This window comes from Neovison vison, chromosome 8 (assembly GCF_020171115.1).
Source record: "Neovison vison isolate M4711 chromosome 8, ASM_NN_V1, whole genome shotgun sequence".
Classification (NCBI taxonomy): domain Eukaryota; kingdom Metazoa; phylum Chordata; class Mammalia; order Carnivora; family Mustelidae; genus Neogale; species Neogale vison.
Window position 1 is genome coordinate 114,841,565 of NC_058098.1, and position 25,522 is coordinate 114,867,086.

The 25,522-nt window shown below is 41.0% G+C and overlaps 1 protein-coding gene across 6 annotated transcripts in view; it reads left to right on the forward strand.

Annotated features, from left to right (window-relative positions):
- Positions 1–25,522, forward strand: part of LTBP1 (latent transforming growth factor beta binding protein 1) — a 406,971-nt gene that overhangs the window by 115,556 nt on the left and 265,893 nt on the right. For 5 of the 6 annotated variants that reach the window (XM_044261743.1, XM_044261746.1, XM_044261745.1 and 2 more), the window contains exon 4: positions 24,339–24,508. In XM_044261743.1, the coding sequence (XP_044117678.1) occupies positions 24,339–24,508 (170 nt within the window). The remainder of the gene's footprint in view (positions 1–24,338; positions 24,509–25,522) is intronic. The other variant, XM_044261749.1, reaches the window with a different exon arrangement.

Below are 25,522 nucleotides of genomic sequence, written 5' to 3' on the forward strand. Positions count from 1 at the left end.
GTTCAAAGAGGATTACCTTGTGAGTTGTGTTTCGGTTCCTTTTGTTAGCCACTGGGGCAGAATGGGGGTGTACAGACAGGGATTAGCACGGGTGATCTGAGGAGAAGCCTTCTCCAGGTAGGCTTGTGGTGTTCAGTCTAGAAACACCTCTGCTTGCCACGTGCGACTCGGGTTGTGCCTCGTAACTGTCTGGGACTGCTGCGCCTCTAGGTCGCAGCCCTTTTATGGAGCCTTCTTGCCCCAGAAGCCGTAGGAATGGAGGTTTGTACTGTGCCCCGTCCATGCGTGGGTATCACGCGTGCCTCCCGTTGGCAGAGATGGGGACGGTGGGGGCTCCTCCCTGGGTGCTCGGTGGGAGAGCTCAGGTCCTGTGGGAGGGGAACTCGTTCTTCTGCCTCCTGCTGTCTGGTCTGTGAGCTGCTTCAGGACGGACACTGTGTTGCTGCTAGTACTCCCAGAGCCCATTTGTGTTCTCAGCGCTCCTGCTTTCACTGATGAGGCAGTCGAGTGTCAGGGGCCGAAAGAACTGCCCGAGGAGACTCAGCCGGTGGCTGGCGGAGCTCGGATCCCTCCACCAGGCTGTCTGATGCGACGTCTCCGCACTCGTCACCACTGCCATCCTGTCTTCATCATTTTTGGATCTTTTTTATCTTTGCATTTCGGGCATGTGGTACGTAATCAATTGAGTGAATGAGTGATGCTTCTAGGTGAAGCCAACCATTGCTCTTGCCCGGGTATGAAGTAGATGGGGAAATGGGAAAACAAATAGGAGTAAGTGGCGAGAGCCCCTGGTCCCGGAAGCCCGACTGGCCGCAGAGGGAAGCTCTGTGTCCCGAGTCTCCGCCCGTCTGTGTCTCCACAGGGCTGAATTTCTCAGTCTCCAGTCTCGCTTTTGAATTTCTTTCCAGAGCCCTGGCAGAGAAAGCTTTCCAGACTTGCCTGGATGCTGTTTGGATGTTGACTTGCAGCATGATTCTTTATTCCGACATGCCCTGATGGGGCTTCCCCCATTGCCATGAGAAGGAAGTCCTCATGCTACCTCGTGGTCCCCCAAACCACAGTGACCAGGAGTGGGCACCTCTCACTGTGTGACTGTGGACAGAGGTCATTCTCAGTGTGCCTCGGGCTTCTCATCTCTAATGGAAGGGACTTGAAGTAGCAGGTTATCGAAGTAGTAGCAGTAGTACCGTGTGTGTGTGTGAAATTATTGACCTCTTAAATTGCCAGAAACACAAAAGTGCATACATACATAGTTAGTTGTGTAATTCTGTGGGACTCAGACTCCCCTTACCCACAGCCCACCCACCTGCCAGTTATCCCATGGAGAGGATCTAGTCTTTACTGGGTCCTACCTCTCACAGTGTATGGGATGCCTGGATAATATGGGCTTTGTTGTTGTTGTTTTAAGCAAATTTGTGGAAAAGAGAATCTTGTCTATTAGCACTTGAACTTGTAGGCAAACAGCCTCTTCTCTGCTGTCCTGACCCGCTGCTTCCTTGCGTTGTATTCAATAAACTTCAATAAACTTCTATCTCCTTAAAAAAAAAAAAAAAGAACTTTTGAAATTCATAAACCTTACAGCCTGTGTTTTGAGGCACACACACAAAAAAGACCTAGGATTACAGTGTAGACTCCCATCATATACGTGTTGACAGCTCTGGACTTTAAGACTTCTGGATTATTCCTTCTGACTCTGGACTCCGTGCTCTCCTCAGCTGTATTTCATACAAACAATGGGATAAAAGTGTTTTCTTTAGAGGAGTACATAGCGGATTGATAGTTCGTGGGTGAAGTTTTAGCCATAGGGAAACATAAGTAACTCATCCTTGGTTTTTGTTTAGATTCTTGATCAAGCATTTGAGGAGCTCCTGGGGCCACAGAAAAGTTGGAAATCTTCCCTCGCCATGGCTGTTGCTCTCTGCGTGCAGGAATGACCTCTGAAGAGTCCCCATTCCCGTGACCCTAAACTTTCAAACTCTTTTCCCTTCTCTCCCCCTCTGTGGGCCTGTTTGCTGCTGGTGCTTTCTGTCCTTTTTTGTATAAATCCCACCCACCCGATGGGGCTGCTTTTGAGACCTGGGCTGCTCCTTCTTAGTGGGAAGATTTCAGTCACTTCTAATTTTATATTTCCTTGATTCCTGTCACAGGTGGGAGGTAGGAACTCTCAGGGTAAGAGAAAGAGACCACCCCACAGGACGTTCAGAGCAGCAGAAAACCACGTGCTACCTACACCCGTTCCAGCAGACATTCTCTGAGGTGGAACATACCTTTCAGCAAACTAGTGTTTTGCTCATAACGTGCTCACCAGTCCCTCATATATTTGAATCAAACCTTTGTTTCATGTGCATGTATTTTCAAAGGGAAATAAGTGAGCAAAATCAAATATTTGGTTTACAGCCGTTAAGATGGTTAAATGCAAACGTTTTTGGCTGGCCCTCTTCTCCTCCATATTCTTCTGCTCCTGCTCTCCCTTCTGTTCAGGGAGATAGACTGTTGCCCAAGGACTCTGGGATTTTATTTACTGCCTGGTGGAAACAGTTGGGAAGGGAGGAAAAAAAAAAAAAGGCAGAACAATCCAAGCATTTTGAAACAGTCTCTTGGCAGGTTTTTTTTTTCCTTTTTTCTTTCCTTTTTTTTTTTTTGGCAGCTAAGATAGGCCTGCTCAAAATATTTTTTTAAAAAAATGTTTTACCTTCATGGGCTCTGTGTTTGCCAGTGTAAACGTTTCCAAATTGTTCTCTTGATTTCTCTCTTAAGAACTCAGGCAACTGGTGTAACACACACACACACGCACGCGCACACACCCGCACACTACTCTTGTTCTTTTGGTTTTCAAAATGCAATTATTTCTGTTGAGGAACCATTGTGAAGCTGCAGTTGTTCGAAGATAACTCACAGAATTCCGTGGAAGAGCCCTGTGACCGAAGTGACGACCACGATGGCGACCTGACAGCACCTGGTGTTGGTGGAAATGCGGACTTAGAACTTAGCATCTCCCAGATCCCACGTGGGTAGTTGAATGTGGGACTGAAAGATGTAGGAAGAGATTTTAATGGGATAAATGGATTCTGGCGGTAAAAGGTAGTGGATGAGTGATGTTAGTTAATGACCAATAATTGGCAAAAGAGTTTTTCCAGTTATTCATGTTTACAAGCTATTTGTAGTTATTTTTCTTAAATATTTATTTATTTATTTATTTATTTATCTATCTGATAGAGCGAGAGAGCAAGCGAGCAACAAGCAGGGGAGAGGCAGAGGGAAAGGGAGAAGCACGTTCTCCACAAGAGCAGGGAGCCCTCCATGGGGCTTGATCTCAGGACCCTGGGATCACGACCTGAGCCAGACACACACTTATTTGTAGTTATTTTTATTGATATTTCTATAAGACAACTCTTTCGGGGTAAGTTTATTTTGCTCTTTGAATTCTTAACAGGCATAAAAAGGCTAAATTCCTAATCTCGCCAAGCTGTAGGAGAGTAGATTTGGGTTTTTTTTTGTTCTTCCCTTAGAACTTTTTACCTCTGAGTCTTTCATATGTAAAAATGCTTTTTGTTTTTTGGTTTGTTTGTTTGTTTGTTTGTTGCTGGATCTAGGACAAATAATGGAAGATATTGGAACAAGCTGTTGTCTCTATACTTGTCAAGAGTTAAATTTTTGGTTTTGAGTAAGTTACTTCATTCCTCAGGCCCCCAGTTTCCCCATCTGTAGAATGACATGATTGGGGTAGAGGATATCCAAGTCTCTTCTAGCTGTCTGAATACTGCTTTTCATCAATGAAGTTATAACTGGCCGTCTTGCAGAATGCAGAATACCAGACCGTTATCACATGAATTGCAGATTCAGTCTGGGGAATTCCACAAAGCCATTTACTGTAATTGGCTTGTCGTGCTCAGTGAGGACCACATAATGATGTTATTTTATTGTTTAGTGAGTTAAATTTTACAAATTCCCCAGTTGCCAGAAATGTGATGAATCCTGCTGGTCTGGGCAAACATACTGCTTTCCCGAGTTGCATTGCACATGATAACAGACCTCATGGTTTTCTGACTCATGTGCGAGGTAATGCTATCTTTCAAATGGGAAAAAAACGACATCTCTCCCTCTCTCTAAAGAGGACATTTTTTTTTCTCCACATTAAAAATAATTCCATTACCAAATGTAAACATGCATGTGATCACTTCCAAATTTATACCTTATGTTTTAATACTAGTGTAAACAAATCATCGCTTAGAAACTGAAAACTAAGATCTTTATTCCTTCGGTAATCTGATTACTTAAAAATTAACAGGAAATAGATCTATTCTGTGCTTTTTCAAAAAAAACTAAACATATCCATGTAAACTGCTAGTGGTCTTGATTAAAGGAAACATGTTTTTAAAATATAGATGGGGAAGGTTTTTATTCTGGTGATGGTGATAGGAATAGAGTTTTATCAGACTAAGCTTCCTGCAGATAACATTTATAAACTCTTGGTAAAGTATAACATTGATGACTTGAAGATACCAGAGAACAACTGAAAGTAGACAAATTGGAGAAGTGTTCATTCTTAAAAGCAGTGAATAGCCGTTGGGTAAAGTTAACGTTTATATGTTTTGTTTTTGCCTGATGGCGTTCCCCAGTCTGTGCAGAGTAGGGTGGCTAGACTTAGAACAGAAAGTGGCAGTTACTGACTCGAGTCAGGAGATGAATAGCATTTGTGACTGCCAGAGTGACTGCAGAGTGAGACACTTCCAGGAAAGGAGGGAGTCGCAGTAGGGAAAGCCCCAACATCTGTATATAAACTCTGCCCAAATTCCTGGCTGATCCATGGGGAGACTCTACAGTTTCCAGTGAAATGCAAAAGCTGGAAAGCTGAAGAAACTGAGTAGTTCAGCCAGTGCACACCATAGGGAAATAGAATTTGGAGATTGAATCTAGCCAAGTAACTGTCTGGCCAAAATTCTTCAGAAGAAGAGTCTCTACACCATGATGTTCATAATATTCTTTCCATAATACCAATCATGAGAAAAACAAAAACAAAAAAAAAACCAAAAACATGACTTGGTCAAGAGAAGAAGCAGCCAGTAGAAAACAACCCCAAGATGACTGAGATGCTGGAATTCATGCAATGGGACTTTCAAAGCAGCTATTGTAAATATTTTCAACTTCAAATATCATAATGAAATAACAGATGGGAAATTTTAATAGAATCAGAAAACATAAAAGTGGAAGTAGGATAAAGATTAAAGAAGAAAGGAAGTTACCCCATCTGGAGAAAAGAGAAAAGTGATAAAAATGGAAAGTCTCAGTACCATTGGGATAAAATAAATTAATACATATGTATTTGTAATCTCAGAAGGCAAGAAGTGAGAGCATATGGCAGGAAAGAGGTTTGAAGGATTACCTGGCTCAAGTAAGGTAAATACAAAGAAAACCATACCTAAGGCACTTCAGAGTAAAACAGCTGAAAATCAAAGATAAAAGATAATCTGGAAATCAGACAAAATAAAGAGATATACTATGGAGCAATGATATAAATGACAGGTCACTTTTCATCAGGAACAAGGGAGATTATAAAATGGTGAAACATTTTTCAGGTGCCAAAAAATCCAATTATCTACTTGGAATTTTGTGCTCAAAGAAAAATAGTCACAAATGAAGGTAAGATAAAGATGTTTTCAGAAAAATGAAAATGGAGACCATTTGCTGTAGATTGGTACATCAAAAAATTCCCAAGGAAGTTCTTCTGGCTGAAGGGAAATGGCGTGAGATGGGAACTAAGTATAATAGCATGGAGATTTATTATATAAGTAGATGTTAAAGTCTTACATTTTTCTATATATCACAAGGTGTAGGGTGCTGTAGAGATTTCAAAGGTAGTGAGATCTGTGACGCTTATTCTTACAAGGATGAGAGTAATCAATAGAATTTTATGGTTCTTTTAGTTTTCCGAGTTTTTTATTAGTGGCGTGTATTCACGGGATCATGCACTCTGGATTGTTTGAGAACAGGCATTTAGAAGAAATATGAAAATTGAAATATGAAAATTGAATATGAAAATCAGATTAAGAAAGAAAGAGGTGGTGATAGTAGGGATAGATTGATCACATATTAAAAGGACAGGAGCTAGTTGCAGGAGCAGATTAAAATAAATTTTATTTTTTTCAAAGAACTAGCTCCTGGTTTCACTGATCTGTTGGATTACACTTGTGGTGAGCACCAGGTGTTGTAAGGAAGTGTTGAATCCCTATTTTGTACACATGAAACAAATATTGCGTTTATGGTGATTAACTAGAATTTAAAGACTTAAAAATATTTAACTCCTGAGAGTTACTTTTTTTTTTTTTTAAAGATTTTATCTATTTACTTGAGAGGGAGAGTGAGTGTGTGCACAAACTGGGGTGGGGTGGGTGCAGAGGGACAGGGGGAAGAAAAGGGAAAGAATCTCAAGAAGACTCTGCATCCAGCTGGGAGCCCAACATGGGGCTCAGTGTCACAACCTTGAGATCATGACCTGAGCTGAAACCAAAAGTCAGATACTTATTGGATTGAGCCACCCAGGTACCCTGATTGAGGGTTACTTTTTTTTTTTTTAACTTGCTGACTCTGAGAGGGTAGGAAGGGAGAGGAACGTGCTAATAACCTGGTCCTAGTGGGAGCAAGAGCCAGAGCTAATCTATATTTGTATAGAATCTACAGATTCATTATTCTGTAGAATCTATAAGTAACTAGGTGATCAAAACTTGATGGGGTTTTGATGTTAAAACTTATGCCCTCTTTAACAGTATCCTTTCCCTTCCACAAAGAACTAATAACAATTGGAGGACAGTCTTCTGTATTTCTTATGCCCATATAGTCATGTGTGGTTTTTTTTAATTGTTTAATAAACCATAGGGGCATAATACATAAATGTTTCTGAATCATCATCTTCTCACTATCATAGAAACTCTTCCATAACATGAATAGAAATCTTTTTAATGGTTATAATATTCCGCATTTCCAATGTTCTGATTTATTAGATGATTCTTCAACCAATGGTCAGTTTGTTTCCAGTATTTTTTTCCTTTGCTATTATAAACAGTGATTCAGTAAACATGTCAAATATATGCTTACATTCTAGGTGTTTATTTCTTTTGAGTGAATCATAGGCTGTGATTACTAGGTCAGTGTGTATGTTCATTTTGAATTTAGGTTTTTCTAGATTGATTTCTAACTTCTGTTAAAATTCATATTTCCACCAGTGATGTTCTTCCTGCTTCATATTCCTATTGGCAGGAGTTGTCTCCCCCCCCCCCAAATTTTGGTAATTTGAAAAAATGAGCCAAGTGAATATCAGAAGCAATTTAAAGTTTGTATCACTGGTGTGGTTGGGATGCCACAACGTTTTAGATTTTCTCTTCAGAGAGCCTGAGTGGGTCAGTTAAGGTCCGACTCTTGATTTCGGCTCAGGTTATGATCTCAGGATCATGAGACCAAGCCCCCTGTCAGGCTCTGCACTGGGTGTGGAGCCTGCTTAAGATTCTCTCCTCTCCTTCTGCCCCTTCCCACCTCTCCCTTTCTAGTTTAAAAAAAAAAAGATTTAGTCTTCAGTACATTGCCCATTCATATCCTTGTCCATTTTCCTATGAGGTTTTGTTTCGTTCCTGTCGGGTTACCAGTTCTGTCATTCCTCTAAAAGAGATCTCTGTATCTAATACCCTTACTTTTTATGTGCCTTGGAGATGCTCGCTCTCATCTTGTATTTAATAACTTTTATAAAAGTCTTTTTATATCCAAACCATTTCTATTTCTTAAACTCAGTATAATTTTCCCCGAAGTCAAATTTGAGTTACTGGCGTAGAAATTCCGGTGGAACACGTGATGGCTACGCTCAGAGCAAAGCTCTCCTAGCGGATGGAAGCTGGAGAGGCCTGCCTTCGTTGCCTTCTCTGAATAGGCCCACCACGCCAGGCTTTCAGCTGGATACGCGCCGGCCGAAGCTTAGGGCTTCTTTAGTTCTAGTACAGGAGGATCCAGTGTGGCTTGATTTACTGGGTTGGATTTTGAGGCTCCTCATGTACTTCTGTACTCATTGTTCTCCAGACATATTGAAGTAGCCACGTTTTTTTCACCAGGTATATTGGTTTTAGGAAAAAGCCTAGCGTTTCCAACAGTGTGGATCTTGCGGGTCCTGTAGGGCAGTGGGTATTTTGTTTCAGCTGGATCAAGCCCTAGGAGAGGATTGGAACAGATGTTTGAATTTGGTTAAATGGTTTCAATATTTATTACTTAGGTGACCTAGTTTAGCAGCAATGTAATAGAAAAAAAACAAGGCCATTTGGGGAAAACAGAGTTTATTGCATTCACCTTAAAAATCGGAAGAATTTTCTTTTTTAATGTAGTTTCAGGGTGGGGAAATAAAACATTGAGAGATTCTCTTTCTACTTAACTGATACCTAAATGTATACTACATTAAAAACAAATACATCTCACATTAAATATTCCTTAATGTGACTAGAGGACTCCCTAACTGGAGTTAGGGTTGTTGATGTGTTTATAACTGAATTTCAGAGCTGGTGAGGAGCGTACTTGGGAGGTTTTGCTCATAGATCCCTCTGTTTTACGGACAAGGAAACTGAGATAGGACTCTGACCCTTTGCTCAAGGGTTCGGTGGTACAGGCAGAATTATGATTTTAATTGACCAAATCTGATCCTTCCGCCATCTTGAACACTGTGAGGACCTTGGTCTTGGAGAAGTGCGCCCTTGGATCCTCATACCCATTGTGTCTGTCCTTGACACTCTCTAGATGCCCATCAGAGAGCTCAGTGTAAGGAAAATGTTGGTAATTGGGAAGGGGGAATAGTGAAAGAGTAGTTTTGTCTGACGTGTTCCCACTATCAGTTCTATTTTTCCAGGTAATGAAAGGGAGTGTATGAAGTTAGCATCCAAAACCAAAAACCATGAGTGTCTCTTCTTGCTGCCATCAGGGTCCATGATGGAGAGCTGACTTAAAAAATTCATGAAATATGACAGCTACAACAGTGCTGGGGGGAAGAATTTGGAGAGAAGGAGCACAATTAAGTATGAAAAGCTTCCCAGGCAGGTGGGTAGAGGTTATTTCCCATCTGGCAAACAGGATGTTAATTCCTCCACTGCTGTAAGAAGAGGGTCATTGGAGAATGTAGGGCATTAGGGCTGCTGATGCCAAAATCTCAGTGGGTTCAAGGAGTAGCTACTCAAGTGAAGAGTGTCAGAAAGCAGGAGGAAAAAAGACTGAAGTGATAATATAGGGGATGGAACCATATTCCTGGTCATTACTGTAGAATTGGCATATGAAAAAGTTGGCTGAAAGGGACAAGAACATGCTTAGAATTTGCTGAGATGAGGAAGTGTTATTGCTGTATTGCCAGAAATACTGGAGGCTGGAGGTCAGGGGCTTAGAAACCTGCCTTCTCCCTTCCTCTCTGACTGTAGTGCTATTTTTTTTTTAAATAGATCTGGGGTCTTTATTATGTAATTTTTCCTCCAATGGTAGTACAACATAGATAACAAAATTTGCCATTTTAACCATTTTAGGTGTATAATTCATTAGCATTAATTACATTCACAGCGTCCTACAACCATCACCACCGTCTGTTTCTGAAACTTTCCTCACCCCAAACCAGAAACTTTGTACCCATTAAACAAAACTCTCATCCCTTATCCCTATTCATTCTACTTTGTGTCTATAAACTTGTCTATTCTTAGGTACCTGATAAAGTGGAATTGTACAAAATTTGTCCTTTTTAATCTGCCTTATTTCACTTGGCATAACATTTTCTAGGTCCTCCCACATTATAGCATGTGTCAGGACTTCAGTCTTTTGTAGAGTTGGGTCACGTTCCATTGAATGTGTACATCACAATTTGTCTATCCATTTGCCCGTGAAGGGCATATCTTGGGTCGTTTCTACCTTTTTGACTATTATGAAGGATGCTGCCATGAACATTGGTGTACACTTATCTTTTTGAGTCCTTGCCTTCAGCTGTTTGGGGTTCATACCTGGCAGTAGAACTGCCAGATCATCAGTAATTCTGTGTTTAGTTTTTTTGAGGAACTGCCAAACTTTATTTCATAGCGGCTGTGGTGCTGGGTCCCTTGACTCCTGCACAAGCACGGAGGGCTTTCCTTTGTAAGTGTATCAGTATGAACAACTCATCTTTTTTTTTTTTTTTAATTTTATTTATTTATTTGACAGAGAGAGAGAGAGAGAGAGATCAAGATCACAAGTAGGCAGAGAGGCAAGCAGAGAGAGGGGGGGAAGCAGGCTCCCCGCTGAGCAGGGAGCCCAATGTGGGGCTCCATCCCAGGACTCTGCGATCATGACCTGAGCCGAAGGCAGAGGCTTAACCCACTGAGCCACCCAGGTGCCCTTGAACAATTCATCTTAAGGTTGCTGAATGGGAACATTCTGAACTCATGGTCTTAAAAAAAAAGTCTGAAGTTACTTATAAGACTTTGAGACAAATGTTGGTTTCCTCTTAACTATACATTTGAGTCATTTCTGAATAAGAACTCTAATATAACCAGAGCGGTGAAATTTTGTTTTTGTGCGGTCCTCCTTACCTGGTGGAGGAGAAAGAAAGAATCGAACATCCTTGTGGGCATATCAGATTTTGTGCTAGGTGTTCTAGGTATTTCCCCACATCAGGGGGGAAAAAATCACATTTTGTGTTTGTCTTCATGTTAACTTTATGAGGTGGATGTTATTCTTCGATTACAATGAGGAAACTGAGGTAATTCTCCTCTTCCTTCCCATAGTAAGTAGTAGAGTCAGGATTTGGTTCCTAAAATTTGATTAAAAAGCCTTGCAGTTGGCAGTTCCTCAATAGAGTAGAAGACTTGTTGTTTACATTTTGTAATTTTTTTGGATTGTATTCAATTAGGTTTCCTCTGGGCTTTCTTGGTTCAGATAAATAGATGCCTACAATTCCTTTTTAATTTGTGTTCAGGGACATTGTCCCAAGTAACCAAATGTGGCAGCTCATTTTTGACAAAACTTAGGACTTTAGTTATTAATAGTATTTCTTTCCATGGTTACTTGCTAAATAACTTAATCCATTTCAAGGTTTTGATTATTTTAGTCTTCTGGATTTTTCAGGGCCATTGAATAATTACTTCATTCTTGGTAGATAGGATATTTGTCTCATTAGCATGTAGCTTCAATAATAATAGAAGGAAAGAGAGGATATGCATTGCTGCGATTTTCTCTTTCATCCCCCCCCCTTGCTGTTTATTGGTCTCCTTTTTTCTTTTTGTGAATAAGTAATATTGGTATCTTACTCACAGAGTGCTTTCTCCTTTTCAGAGTACCTGTAAATATGTGATTTGATACAGGTTAAAAAAAAATCACAAAAGGTAATTGTGGTAGGATACTTATATTTTATAAACTCATAGAATAGTTTAAACACAAAAATAACAGAAAACATAGTATGAAAAACCTTAAATATCCATGCACCAGTTTTCATGCTTAACAACTCAAAAGTTAGTTGTTTTATACTCAATCTGCTTCTCTGCCTCCCTCTGATTATTTTGAAATCAACCTATAAATGTTTCAGCATGTATCTGTAAACGATACGGGCCCTTAATAAGTAGCTGCAAGACTATTAGCCTACCCAAAACAAATAAAATCGATAAAATTTCAGGTATCTAAATTTCCCCAAATGTTTCGTAAGTTCTTCCTAGATCGAAACCATGTTCATCTGTTGCATTAGAGTTCTGTTTCTCCTATCTTTTAATCTCCCCTCTTTTTACTGGAAGTTTCTCGCAGAAACTAGAGAGCTTGTTGGCAGTACCCCAGTGATGCTCACATGTATTCTGCCCCCGCTGAATTTCCTATGAATGTGTATAGATCTCGAGGCTTGGTCAAATTCGAGTTTGATTTTTGATTGGACTTCTTTATAAGTAGGCTTCTCTCTTCCATCAGGGAGAACATGTTGTCTCTCTTTGTGATGTTAGCAGCCATTGATAATCAACACCTACATCTTATAAGGGTTTGCCAGCAGTGGTGTCTTAATCCTGTTCCTTTTTCATTTTCTTTCCTCAGTTATTTGGCTGGGGTTCAGTTTGTATAGGGAAGTAGTGGGCATATTAGGCTTCTCCAGAGAAACAGAACCAGCAAGTATGTATGTATGTATAAAGAGATTTATTGATGGGGAATTGGCTTACGCGGTGAGTCCAGCAGGTGCAGACATGGAGAACCAGTAGTTCAGGTAAATTTCAAAGACAGTTGCTGCTAAGAGTTTGCTGTTAGCCAGGGAGGCCTTCGACTCACATTGTGAAGGGTCCTCTGTTTACCTGGTGCAGAGACTTAAATGTTAATCTCATCCAAAATTACCCTTCAAGTTGACATACAGAAATACCCATCACATGACGGTATACTCTGCTTGATTCTGTCCTTTCATGACCAGTTTTGAAATGAGTTGATGATCTAGCATTTTCCAAAGGTGAGTTAGGAATTTTTTGTCTTTTTTTTTTTTTTAATAACTTGGGGCTTAAACTCATGACCCTGAGATCAAGAGTCAGATATTAACCGACTAAGCCACCTAGGCGTCCCCACTTAGAATTTTTTTTTAAATGGATGGATGGATTGAATGGATGTATTTAAACACATATGAATTATTTCAGATCATCACTTTTTCTTACCAATGCTGAAATTTTTTCATCCTTGGCTAATGGGGCTTCTTCAAATTATTCTATCAGACCTTTTGGATATATAAGTGACATCACCCTTCCCATTTCTGATAGGGAGAATTTGCATCTTATTTTGTTTTTTGAATCAGTCTAGCTGTGGTTTTATCAATTTCACTGATCTCAGATAGCTTTTGCACTTAGTGATTTTTTTCTGTTTCTGTATTTCATTGATTTCTGCCCTGACCTTTATTTCATTTCCTCTCCATTTTGGGTTTCATTTTTTTCCAGTTTGTCTTTGTGGAAGCTGATGTCATTGATTTGAGACTTTCATTTCTAATACAGGTGCTTAGCCTTAGCCTTACACGTTTGCTCCTTGATAGTGGTTTATCAGCAGCCTGTAAACGTAGATAGGTTGTGTTTTCATTTTTCAGAATTCAAAGTAATTTTGAGTTTTTATTTTGATTTCTTCTTTGATCCTTTTTTTTTTTTTAAGACTTTGTTTATGTATGTGACAGAGAGAGAGACAGTGAGAGAGGGAACAGAAGCATGGGGAGTGGGAGAAGGAGAGACAGGCCTCCTGCCCAGCAGGGAGCCTGATGTGGAACTCGATCCCGGGAGTCTGGGATCATGGGCAGACGCCCAACGACTGAGCCACTCAGGTGCCCTGATCCTTTGGGGTTTTTTTATAGTTGACAAAAATTGTACATATTTAAGGTCTACAATGTGATGGCTTGCTATGTGTAATTGTAAAATAATTATACAATCAAGCTAATTAACATTTATTCCTAAGTTACTGTGGTGAGAGTACTTGCAATCTACCTTCTTAGGAAATTTAAACTAATAAATATTGTAATATTAATTATAACCACCATGCTGTATGTACGGTGTATTTCCCAGGACTTGTTCATCTTTTTGTTTGTTTGTTTTTATTTAAATCCAGTTAGTTAACATGCAGTGTAATATTGGTTTCAGGTGTATGATATAGTAGTTTGGTACTTCTGTAGAACACCTGTTCACAGCAAGTGCCTTCCTCATCCCCGTCACCTATGTCACTCAGCCCCCACCCACTGCCCCTCTGGTAATCATCAGTTTGTTCTCATAGTTAAGAATCTGTTTCTTGGTTTGCCTCTCTTTTCTCCCTCTGTGATCTGTTGTTTTATTTCTTAAACTCCACATATGAGTGAAACCATATGGTATTGGTCTTTTTCTGACTGATTTTGCTTAACATGATACTCTCTAGCTCTGTTCCAGTTGTTGCAAATGACAAGATTTCATTCTTTTCTGTGGATATATCTATATCTATCTATGTGTATATATGACTATAAAAGATCTTTTTTTTTCCTGTGGCTATATACATATATATATATACACATACATACACACATTCCATTGTGTGTGTGTATGTACATATGCATATATATACACACACCATATCTTCTTATTCCATTCATCAGTTGATGGGAATTTAGGCTCTTTCCATAATTTGGCTATTATAAATAATCTATAAACACTGGAGTGCATGTATGCCTTTGAATTACTATTTTTGTATTCTTTAGGTAACTACCTACTAGCACAGTTGCTGGATCTTAGGGTAGATCTATTTTTAAATTTTTGAGGAACCTCCATACTATTTCCAGAGTGGCTGCACCAGTTTGCATTCCCACCAACAGTGTAATAGGATTCCCCTTTCTGTGTCCTCACCAACACCTGTTGTTTCTTGTGTTGTTAATTTTGAGCCATTCTGATAGGCATGAGATCTCATTGTAGTTTTGATGCATATTTCCTTGATGATCAGTGATGTTAAGCATTTTTGCATGTGTCTGTTGGCCATTGGTATGTCTTCTTTGGAAAAATGTCTGTTCATGTCTTCTGCCCATTTTTTAACTGGATTTTTTTGTTTGTTTGTTTGATAATAAACTCTTTATAGATTTTGGATACTAGCCCTTTATCTGATATGTCATTTGCGAGTATCTTCTCCCATTCAGTAGGTTGCCTTTTAGTTTTGTTGATTGTTTCCTTCGCTATGCAGAAGTTTTTTTATTTTGATGAAGTTCCAGTAGTTTATTTTTGTTTTTGTTTCCTTTGCCTCAGGAGACATGTTTAGTAAGAAATTGCAATGGCCGATGTCAAAGAAGTTACTGTCTATGTTCTCCTTTAGGATTTTGATGGTTTTCTGCCTCACATTTAGGTCTTTCATCCATTTTGGATTTATTTTTGGGTATGGTATAAGAAAGTGGTCCAGTTTCATTCTTCTGCCTGTTGCTATCCACTTTTCCCAACACCATGTGTTGAAGGTATAGAGACTTTTTTTTCCATTGGATATTCTTTCCTACTTTACCAAAGATTAATTCACCATGCAGCTGTGTGTTTATTTCTGGGTTTTCTATTCTGTTCCATTATCTTTGTGTCCGTTTTTGTGCCAGTACCATGCTGTCTTGATTGCTACAGCTTTGTGATATAACTTACATGAGTCCAGAATTGGGATGCCTCCAACCTTGCTTTTCTTTTTCAACGTTGCTTTGGCTATTCGCTGTCTTTTGTAGTTCCAAGCAAATTTTGTGACTCTTCTAGTCCTGTGGATTCTGGTTGCTTTGAAGTTCACAAATTTAGTTTAGTTTTTAGTTTACAAATATTTAGAAGATTTTCCAGAGATCTTTCTGTTATGATTTCTGATTTAATTTCATGACGGCCAAAGAACATAGTTTGTATGACTCAAGTCCTTTAAAAATTACTGACACTTTTTATATGCTGAAATTATGGTCTATCTTGGTAAATACTCTGAATGCATTTGAAAAACATGTGTTCAGCTGTTGTTGGGTGGGGTGTTCTATGAATGTCAATTAGGTTAAGTTGGTTGATAGCATTAAGTCTTTTATATCCGTACTGATTTTCCACTGTACTTGTTCTGTCAGTTTTTTAAATGGGTATTGAAACAGGAACTAAAACAACAAAATTATCTGTTTCTCATGGCTTTTTCTTTTTTTTTTTCTTTTAAGATTTTATTTATTTATTTGGCAGAGAGAGACATAGCGAGGGAGGGAACCCAAGCAGGGGGAGTGGGAGGGAGGGAGAGTGGAAGGGAGAGGGAGAAGCAGGCTCCCCACGGAGCAGGGAGCCCGATGTGGGGCTTGATCCCACGGTCCTGGGATCATGACCTGAGCCGAAGGTAGACACCCAATAACTGAGCCACCCAGGCGCCCCATCATGACTTTTTTTTTTTTTTAAACAGTTTTTACTTCACATACTTGGAAGCTCTGTTATCAAGTGCACAGCTGTTTGGGATTCTTGTGTCTTCTTGATGAATTGACCCTTTATCCTTATGAAATGATCCTTTTTATCCTTAGTAATATTCTTTGCTCTGAAATCTACTCTGCCTGTATTAACATAGTCCTAGCCACTCCAGCTTTGTTCTGATTCATGTGAACATGTGTAATCTTTTCTCAATCTTTTGCTTTTAACATGTCTGTCATAATAGTTGAAGTGGGTTTGTTGTAGGCAGCTGTGTAGTTGGGTCTTGTTTTCTAACCAGTCTGACAAGCTCTGGATTTTAATTGAGTTGTTTAGACCATTTCCTTTTTTTATCCCCCCCAAGCACTTGATTTCAGCCAACTTCATTTTTTATTTCTGAAGGGCTGGGATTATTTCATTAAACTTTCCAAGAGGAAGTCTTTTTCCCCTTGCTTCTTAAAGTTTCCTCTTCATTACAGCTCTTTGATTATATTTTCCCCTCTTCTAGGAACTTGGGATTAGATGGGTTGAGAATTCCTGGGATGTTTTCTTGTAGCAGTCATGTTCAAAAGAGTGTCTCCTAAAGAGGGCTGTGCGGAGACATGGGTTTCCTCTTGAAGACCAGTTGTGAGACACCACAAGTTAGACATTTCTTAGGATATGGAGGACCATTTGAAGAAAAGGCAGATGTGGGAAATTGTAGGTGCAGCTATCAGCCTTGTCTGTTACCCCAACAGGCCATGCCAAGCCCTGAACACATGTGACCTTCTTGGCATAGCTAAACACGTGTGGATGATTGGACCATCTTAGAAGGCATCATGGCAACTCTTTTCCCACCGTCTCTTCACGGGGCACTCCCTTCCTTTTTTAATAAAAAGTTCTTTCCAACTCTATGTTGTACTGTTCCTGCAAGGAATTCTAGTAAATGATTTTTTTTTTAAAATTGCTATTCCATGCCATTTTCAGGGATAGGCCAGCCCCCTCTTCCAGGTTGCCAGCCAGGCAATCTGAGTCCAGGGCTATGTCCCTGGCCTCATAGGGGATACAAAGTACATAGGAGGTTGTACAGATTTTTATCTCCTCTAGAGCTTTCCATGGCCATTCCCACAGGCCATTTGCTCTTTACTCATGTCTCTTAAAATTGTTTGGTAATAGTAGCACGTGTTGATAACAGGGTTTTTCAGCTTTGGCCCTATTGATATTTGGGGCCAGATAATTCCTTCTCGTGGAGGACTGTCCTGTACACTGGAGGACATTCAGTAGCTCCCTGGCTCCTCCCCACGAGATTGAGCCCCTCACCTCTGAATCATCACGTTCAAAAATGTCTCTGATATTGCCACATACCTCTGGGGGCAGAATCACTTCCAGGAAAGAACCACTTGCCAAAGACTATTGGTTCCCAACGTACTTGGTTCTGTTTTCCATGTTTATTAATGATGAACACCACAGTTTACTACATTTCCAAGCATTCCCTCCCCCACCCCCACCCCCACCCCCCACAATATCTACCTTCTTTCATTTCATTTCCTCAGTCCCCTACTGGTCTATCCCCTACACTTAGCTGTTTCATATACTCTTCTCTTTCCTTCTGTTCTCCAGACTTTGTGTTTGCTTGTTTCATTGTACTTCCACTGTGTGTGTTCTGGCAGACTCCGGCTCTGCCTTATCCTGTTACTGGCAAGCTGTCTGTACTGCCCTTTGATCTCATCATCAGCAGTCTTTTACCTCCTAATCCTTTTCTTGGTCTGAAAGATAATTCACTGTGAATGGGCTCACCACAAAAATTAGCCTCCCTTCACATGTGTGTTTTGCTGTCCTATGACCTCTTCTTAGCTGTATGTTTTTTCTTGGTCCTTCCCTCTGTGCATCTCAGCCTCGAGAACTCTTGTTTCCTCCACCAAACCATAGCTGGCGTCTTGTGTATTTGAGTGCAACGCCTCTCCCTTGAGTAGCATGTACCCATGCTTCTCAACAACTTGGAACCCATGCAGGCCACCTAGGATCCCTTGAGTTTTGCTGGCAGAAACTGGCCCTGAGAGTCCGGACATGACTCTTCGTGGCCTCCTCCAGCTCCGTTTTCTTCCCCTTCTGGTTTCTCTTAGTCTGGATTATAAACCTGAGTATGCTACACAGAGGGGAAAGGTTTGGATCGCCTTAGACTGGACTTCTGTGGGAAACATTTTATGGCCTGTTGGGGGTTTCCTTCTGTGAGGTCCAAAGCTCTTTCCTTAAGTGGAAAGGGGCTTGTGTTTTGCCAGATCCTCCCACCCATTCCACAGGTCAAATAATGAATCTAGTAGAAATATGGAAAAGTTTAGTCGGTACGTGTGCCAAAAATTGCCACTCTGAAGGCAGCAGTGTAAACAGTGTGTGACTAATCCTTTCTTTTAAGGAAAGAAATTGTATGCGATTGTTTCCCCTCTGCTTATAAAGATACAGAGGTTTCCACGGACTCAGGTCTTCAGATGGCCAGTGCTATCCCTAAGTCCAGCCTCTTTTTCCTTGTCTGTCTTGTCCCTATGTCACAGCATGCCACCTATCAAGTGTATGGCCCATTGCAGCCACACTCCTGTCACTACTGAAAACACACTGTGGATGGTACCAGTGACCTCCCAACCCCGGCACGACAACCTTTCCTCATTTCATTCCTTGCTTTTTCTGCTGCAGTTGGCAGGTGATGCTCTCTCCTTTCCTCCTAGGAACTTTCTTCCATTTATTCTTTCAGGACCCACATTATTCTTCTAATTCTCCCCCCCGCCCCATTTTCTCTCTATGTCCCTACCCTTAAGTGTGAATATCCTCCAGACCATGTGGCTCTGTGTTCTTTTTTTCTGAAACATTTTTGCCTTTGAAGAAGTTGGCTCCTCTTAGAACATCACTTTTCCACATCTTGGAGGTTTTCCCTAATTGCCCCTCGGAGACTTGCTCCGTGTTCTGTCTCGAATGTAATTACTGTCCTCACAAACTGACCCTTTCTTCTGCCTGCCGTAACTCAGCATGCTTCTTTGCTGTTTCTTTTCCCCTTGGCCTTGAACAAAAATAACTGTCCAGTCAACTAGGCTTGAAACTTTCATTGTCACCTAAGTCCTTTTCCTTTTGCCCCCAACTGTCCTGCCTTTAAACCTTAAGTCCTGTTGGTCCTTCAGGGAGTTTGTCTCCACCCAGCCATTTCCTCACTTATTCCTTTTAGATGCTGTCTAAACACTTCTTGCCATAGAAAGTGAAGATTTAGCTCATTTACATCACCTCTCACTCCCCACCCTTTCTCTCAAAATCATTATTTCATTTTCGTAGCTCGTGTACACCCCAAGAGCAGATTGTGCCTCTGTTTTTTCTTGTCAACATCATCTCTCAAGGTCATGAATCTTATCTGATGACTTTGCATTTCATAAGGTGAGGGCAGTGGCCATCCCAGTCTTGCCTCCCCTTCTCCTCTTCTTCTAGAATCTTCCAACCTTCTCTGGCTAACTCTGTACATTAATATCACCAGAGTTGGGAACCCGGTTGTTCCTGACAGTTACAGCATTTGCAATATTTTGTCCATGGGAGTACCACTCAGTGCTGGGGTCTCTCTCTGTGTGTTGTGTTCGCTCTCTTGTATGCTCCTTGAAGAAGAGTGTTCCTAGTATCATGTTTGAATGTATTCTTCATTTTTCTTTCCAGTGGTTGCATTTTATACCATATAGTCAAGTGTCTCCAACATTGCAGTTGTATTTTCCATTCTTGTGACTCCTTTTCCCCCCTGGGATCATTCTCCTGGAACTCCCTGTCTTCCTGATTTCCTGGCACGCATCTTTTCAGGGGGAAAACGGGAGACCAGTCTTTGAGCTGGAGGAACCCAGAATCAAGAATGAGAAGGCCTTGCTCTGGGAGTGGGGAGCAGTAAGTTATGTGGTTTATACAACATAGTTCCATTCTTTTAGAGAAGAGTATGCATTTTTTTTCACCCCTCAGAAGGGTGGAAGTCTGACTTCTGGATGTTCTGTTGGCTAGAGTTGGGGAGGATAACTGCCTTTATATAAAGATTTTTAGTTACGACACCAGTGTTCAGCTCTACTTTTTTTTTTTTTTTTTTTTAATCACCCTTTGCTTTACTTGGTTTCAGGTCCAAAACTCCTCTGTGTTTCCCTGAGAAGATTGTCTCCTTTGTGCCTGTGCCCTCACTCTTGACTAGTGCCCTTACGCCTACTGGTTGCAACCCATTAGGGAGTCATGAAGTCATGAAATCAATGTAGTGGTTCAGGACTGTCACTTAAAAAGACAGATGAGCGGACAAAATCTCAAAGTGTCCTACACATGCTAAGGGTAAATAATGTTTTATAACACTTATTTTAGTTAAATAAAAACACAGACCTATATGTATATACACGGATTGGATCTCCAAGTAAAATGGACTTCTTACTGCAGGTTGAACTAAAAGAAATTAGGAAGATATTTTTCAGGCCATGGCTTCCTCCTGGCTGCTACAACAGTCAGCATTTCTCAGTCCAATTTGAATTTTACAGATTTGTTGAAATATCTCTTGTGTGTTTATTAGTGGGTACAACGAACCATGTTTAAGTCCCCTTTGTGGCACAGGTATTGACGAATCCAAAGCCATGCTGGAACAGGGACCTAGAAATCCAGCTCGGCCAAGTGTTAACTCCTTTACAGGATTGAGGGCTGTATGTTCTGGGAGGCCCAGTGCTGGAAGAGGGAGGGGCACGAAGGGCCTTGGGATAGCAGCTGTTTATTAGAACGGAATATTTCCATATTTTAATGACTTGTGTGGCTGTACTGTTGTGTAACAGCCAAATGTCAGCTCTGGATTTAAATCTTTTTTCTTCCTTCTAGTGTTAAGGACATCTTTGGAGGTAGGTGAGACATTTTAGGCATCTAAAGCAAAACAAATAAAAAACCCCCCATTTTGAACCAGAGGTCCTACAGTTTTCATTTTTAGCTTAATTTTCTCAAATATTTTAGTTCTCTTAAAAAAAAAAAATTGTGATGCGCAGCACCTGGGTGGCTCAGTGGGTTAAAGCCTCTGCCTTCGTCTTGGGTCATGATCCCAGCATCCTGGGATCGAGCCCCGCATCAGGCTCTCTGCGAAGCAGGAGGCCTGCTTCCCCTCCTCTCTCTCTACCTGCCTCTCTGCCTACTTGTGATCTCTGTCTGTCAAATAAATAAATAAAATCTTTTATAAATAAATAAATAAAATTGTAATGCTCTGACACATCTTATGCTCACTAGGGATAGATGAGCCTCCCCATCCCCCAGCCCTGGGAGAGGAAAGAATGGAGAAAATCCAACTGAAATGAAAGGAGGGAGATTATTCCTGAAATACTTAGGCAAAAGAGAAGAGTTAAAGAGGATATGTATTTGTAAGAGGTAAAGAGGTGGTCCGGAGCGGAAGTAACTGAATGGTGATGTTAGAGGGAAAAGTGGAGGCCAGCCGTGAAGGGAGGAAGAGAGAAGAGAATGCGAATCATGCCTTGGTGAAATGAGTGATGGCACGGCTTCCTGCATTTGCCCTAGGTGGTGCCGCCATCCGTGGCTTTGCTTCTTTCTTGGTGGGGTTGTCATGCACAGTGGCCTCAGTCTGTTCCTGTGTGTTGACACTCTTGCACTGGGGGAAAGGAAAGGTGATGGAGGAAGGGGAAGTGCCGTTCAGGTTAGCTCCGTATCTGCACTGTGTTTGCGACTTGCCTAGTGTTTCTATTCTAGGGACACTTAAGTACCATTACAGTGGCTCATTTTTCTAAGTCCCTACTGGCTGAGAGTTTTTATTCAAGTTCAAGTCCCGGTAAGCCCTTCCTCCTTGTTTGTTCATTACTTTCCAGGTAGGTGTAGGGAAAAGGAGCCCATACATAAGCTTTCAGCTCATTTTGTGGTGCCTCTCACTTTTTTGATTCGGAGGGGAGAAAAGGGAGGACCTTGACTAGCAGGCAGACCCCCCCTCCCCACCTCCCACCTGGACCGCTTTGCATCCATCCTACCTGGCAGCGGTCAGAGCTGCAATGCTGTCCTCTTGCGAACAGAAGTACTTCTGCCAACAGGTGCCAGCAGCATCGGGACCGGATGACCGCATAGCTGGGGAGTGAGTTGTTCCAGAGATGAGAAGAAGGGCTTCCCGTTTGCGCGAGGCTGATGGAGTAGACGTGTGGTTCTTATCATTCACCACCAGATGTGTCCAGCTGTTACACTTTCTACTCGATCCCAATCAAACATGCTTCAAGTTCAAACCAACACTTACATCATCAAAACAAAAGTGTTTTCAGCATTAAGCCTTACTTAGGCTTTTAGTAATTTAAGTCATTAGTCTAGTGATAGAGGGAATGCCCGTCCATGGAATGGTGTCTGGGAAAACTCAGGCCCCCGGTGGGTTTTCCTAGGCTTTCCGGCAACTCTCCATTTTAGAATGGTGGATTGAGGTCCCTGACTGGCTAAGAGGGAAGCACTCTTCATCCCAGCCTCTTCTTTCATTTCTCATGGACGCCTTGTCCCACAGAAGAGCTCATTCGTCGGCTCTAGTTAGAGTCAGCCAAACAGGCTGACTTTATTCAGGACTGTTCCTGATTTTGATGAGATACTGTGTGGTGCTGTTTTGGGTTCCTTGATGGAGCACCTGTCACACCTGTCACACCTGTCACAGGGTCATTTCTTCCTCGCATATAGAGTCCCTCTTTAGGAACACTCTTTGGGGCTTTGGGGTACCTTATCAGTGTGATTCTATCCCAGTCAACCATTTTCTAAGTTCCAGTATCATAGTTTGAAAATATTTTGATTGATTGAGGTGGTTTTAATGTGCCACATTCGATAAAATTCAAGGTTACACTGGAAAGGTCTCCTTCCATAGGCTCTGTTTGCTGTTAAAATGCTCTGTCCCAGCAGTTTTGGTAGCAATAAAGCATTTTCTGGAATTAGTTGGTTATATCTTCTTTATATTATTTGATTATTTATTCATCTGGTTTAGCTAATAATTTTAGTCCTGTTTCCCAGGGAATTTTAAATCTGGGCAAAGGCTTATTATTTTAAAGTTAACATGCAGAATAATATTCTGTCGTGTATATATTACCACATCTTCTTTATCCATTCATCTATCGATGGACGCTTGGGCTCTTTCCTTGTCGTGGCTATTGCAGATAATGCTGCTGTAAACACAGGGGTGCATGATCCCTTTGAATTAGTATTTTTGTATTGTTTGGATAAATACCCAGAACTAATATAACACTGTATGTTAACTATGCCAGATTAAAAACAAACAAACAACAACAACTTAAAAAAAGAATGGTTTCCATTACATGGAACAAAAGAGAACTGTCCTAGAAAATGGCTGGGCCAGAGGGTGATTGTGTTTAGGAGTCCCCAAGGTTCTTGACTTGTGACAGTGAGGAAATGAGATTGTGCTTAGTTATTCTTACCATTGTTGTCATTCTCAGGAACTAGTTATTATAAAACATTTAACCAGAATAGTACAGTTTTTAATTATTATGAGATGCAGCATAAAATATTTAAATGTTAACTAGAAAAAGTTGAATGTTCCTTTTTATCATAATTGTATTTCAAGAAATAATTTAAAAATTCTTTTTTTCCAGTTTTTATGGGTTCAGAATTTTTATGAGCCTTTTCTTCTTTGCTCTGTGTGTGTGACAGAGGTTCTATGGTACTGGTTAGGAGTGTGAGGCTCAAGGAGCTTGCCCATCTTCCCTTCTGTCATTAGGAAGGTCCCACCGTTTACTGTTCAGGCTCTGATTGTTGACTGTTGATTTTGCACAACTGGTCAACCTGGGAATTTCTTTCATAGCCCCCTTTCTGTTTTTCCTTCTTCCTTTCCCCTCTTTGCATTTCCAATACTGTCTACTTATCAGTATATATAAAATGTGCTTTTTAAATATGTGATCCTTCTCATGTATAGGTCATTGTCTTTCTTATGTATAAATGTCGTGTGTACTGCATACAGGCTGTACTAACTTTGCTCTGATTCCTGTGATAGACTCCATCTGTGGTGGTCTGTTCAGCCTATTCTTGACTGTATAGGCAGAGTCCCTTTTTACATTAAGGTTCCTTCTTTCCTTCTGCCTTTCCTTCCTCCCTCCCTCCCTTCCTTCCTTCCTTCCCTTTAAAGATTTATTTATTTTAGAGAGAGAGAGAGAGTGTGTGTGTGTTTGTGTGTACACAAGTGCGTGTGTGCACAAGTGAGGGAGAGGGAGACAGAGTGTGGAGCCTAATGCAGGGCTTAGTCTCATAACCCCCAGATCATGACCTGAGACCAAACCAAGAGTTGAATGCTTAACCTACTGAACCACCCAGGTGCCCTGTGTTAAGGTTTCTAAGCATATAAGTGTTTAGTTCCTAGTATTATAATTGGCAACTACAGTATTTGAAGGAAAAATTGAGCCTTGTGTGGAGTCTGTTTCCTAAGTTAAATTTCTTGTTTTTCCCACCTTAGCTTTAAAAATCCATAATTAATTTCCCTATCCTGGCTTTGTTTCTTCCCAGAGTGACACCCCTTTCCTCACAGAATGTGATGATTCATCATGGCCAGACCCAGGATTACGTGCTCAAGCCTAAGTACTTTGCATCCCAGAAGGTGATTTCGGGAGAGCAGTCCACTGAAGGTTCGTTCCCTTTGAGATTCGGGCAGGGTCGAGTCCCGGCACCTTTTCAGTGTGAGTATAGTCCAGTCAACGATTTTTCTAAGTTACAGTATCATAGTTTGGAAATACTTTGTTTGGTTTAGATGGCTTTAATGTGTCACAGTAGATAAAACCTAAGAGTCGTTAAAAAAAGAAACCAAAAGATCAAAAAACAACCCAAACACAACAAACCCACCCTGGTTCCCAAAACAACCAGACAGCAGCCCATTTTCTTTATTTTTGAGGAATGGCAGTTTCCTTGGATGTTGGCAGAGTCTGCAGTGACCTGCCTGTAATTTCTGCAAGATGGCGCCATTTCTAAGACATGCTTGGTCTCCTTTTAGATACAGTTGTATGCCTGACATGTTTACATTGATAACATATTTTCTTTAGTAAAATAGCCAGGATTCATGCCCTTTGACATGTCTGAAATGCCCTGCATTACTCTCTGAGCTTTACCTCCAGTGGCTATTTTTATGACCCAAGTTCCACTTTTCAGTATGTGGCGTGGATGGTGTGGCAGGTTTTCGTCCGAGTTTGTAAAGTGTATTGTATCGGTGGCCAGCTTGGTTAATATCTCACTATGTGGGAAGCTCAAGGACAAGCCCTGGCTCTAAGGGTGGGGAATGTGATGATTTGTGGTTTAGGTATTACAGAGTGTCTGCTGGCAGCATCTGAAGGAAACGTTCTGGAGTTCAGAGCCGAGAGCTAGACTCACGCGCTCGTTCCAGCAGCTTCCTGCTCCGTCTCACGTTGACTGATTGCCTCCGCCACAAGTAATGAAAGAGAATGCCAGTTGTTTGGTTGAAAAGGAGTGTCTTTCACCACCAAAAAGAGTGAGGATAGCCGAGAGAGAGTGTTTACTGCTGTTGGGTCCTTCAGACGTCTCTGTCTGCATGGGTTTGGTTCCATGGGCCTAGGGCCACCTCCCTGAGTTGGTCACTGTTCGAGAGTGATTGACCCTTCCCTGAGAATTGGTGACTTAATAAAAAGAGTATCTCATGTAAGGTTTGCACGTTGCACTTTTCATTTTGTTTTTTCATTTTC